This window comes from Olea europaea, chromosome 19 (assembly GCF_002742605.1).
Source record: "Olea europaea var. sylvestris chromosome 19, O_europaea_v1, whole genome shotgun sequence".
Taxonomy (NCBI): domain Eukaryota; kingdom Viridiplantae; phylum Streptophyta; class Magnoliopsida; order Lamiales; family Oleaceae; genus Olea; species Olea europaea.
The window spans coordinates 9,310,365-9,311,585 of NC_036255.1; the positions used below are offsets into that span (position 1 = coordinate 9,310,365).

General features: G+C 37.5%; 1 protein-coding gene across 1 annotated transcript; it reads left to right on the top strand.

Moving 5' to 3' along the window:
- The first annotated feature begins 344 nt into the window (after nt 1–344).
- Nucleotides 345–1,004, top strand: LOC111368733. Its single transcript, XM_022990152.1, has one exon. The coding sequence runs from the start codon at nt 549–551 to the stop codon at nt 795–797; it is 249 nt and encodes an 82-aa protein (XP_022845920.1). The 5' UTR covers nt 345–548; the 3' UTR covers nt 798–1,004.
- Nucleotides 1,005–1,221: the final 217 nt, after the last annotated feature.

Here is a 1,221-nt window from a genome sequence, read left to right on the forward strand (position 1 = left end):
GCGGGTTCCCCGAAAAAAAAAAATCAAAAAAAATCTGAATCATGCCATGTTTAGTTATTGTGTTTAATTATTCATTAACTAAATTATCAAGAAATTTGTTTTGACTTTATAATCATCGGATAATACTTTGAGATAATTTTCAATACACAAGCTTCCAAAATCAACGTAAGGCATTGTTCATATCCTAAGTGAAACCGGCACATGTCAGTATTACTTGCAGAAACAAACACTTAGCAGTGGCCCGGCCGCCGGTTTCCTCCACATAGTCCGCCGGTTCATTACCCTTCACAGCCAGTTGTTTCAGTTCAAAGCTATCTATAAATTTAAGGCCCCTGGCCCATTAATCAGTCACAACCCTAAAACTGCATAAAAAGAAGCTTCAATTCACGCATAATAATCAAGAATACTAGTAATATCAGAGACTTTTCGATCGTTGCATTCTTTTGAACCAGTAATTATTGAACCTTTTCTGTATCTAGCGGTCGATCGATCTGACCTTTAAACGTGCAAACTTGTGTAAGAATATTTGGCTCGACCGAGAAGTGCACATGAGTATGGTGGTGCCCGAGGCGGGGATATGGGTGGTGCAAGAGATGAAAGACAGGGCTAGCTCTAAGTATGATTCCTCCATAAAAATTGTAAAGAGTTCGAGTGGTGGCGTATCTTCAAGGCATGCAAAGAGGTTTTCTAGTGATCATGATTCTGCTTCATTAAAGGATGCTAAGAGTGAGAAGCTAAAACAGGCTGAAGAATCTCTGAGGACTGTCATGTACTTGAGTTGCTGGGGTCCCAACTGATCGTCTCCATCTATTTTACCTTTTTCTTTTGCCTTTCTTGCCTTGTTGTGAAAGATCGTGACTTGAAAATCTATAAAAGCTCGAGGTTTAGAAGTAATTGTGACTAAGGGAATGATTTTCGGTCTTCTTGGCTTCGTAGGTGTAAGAAGTATGTATGTTTGTTATAGAAAGTTAATGATTTTCTTCAAATTTCTCATCTTTTTCTTAGCTCTTCAAGAAATATTATAGACAAATTGGGTTTATTAATCAAACAAAATTTATATCCCACGAGTTTTATTATAAACTGAATCCAAAGAAACATAGATGAAATCATAGAATCGCAGATTACATCATAAACCCTAAATCACAACATCAAAGCTTAGATCTTTCAATCGAAGGCTCAGACCACACCCATTAACCATCACAGAGGCACCGAGACTCAAAA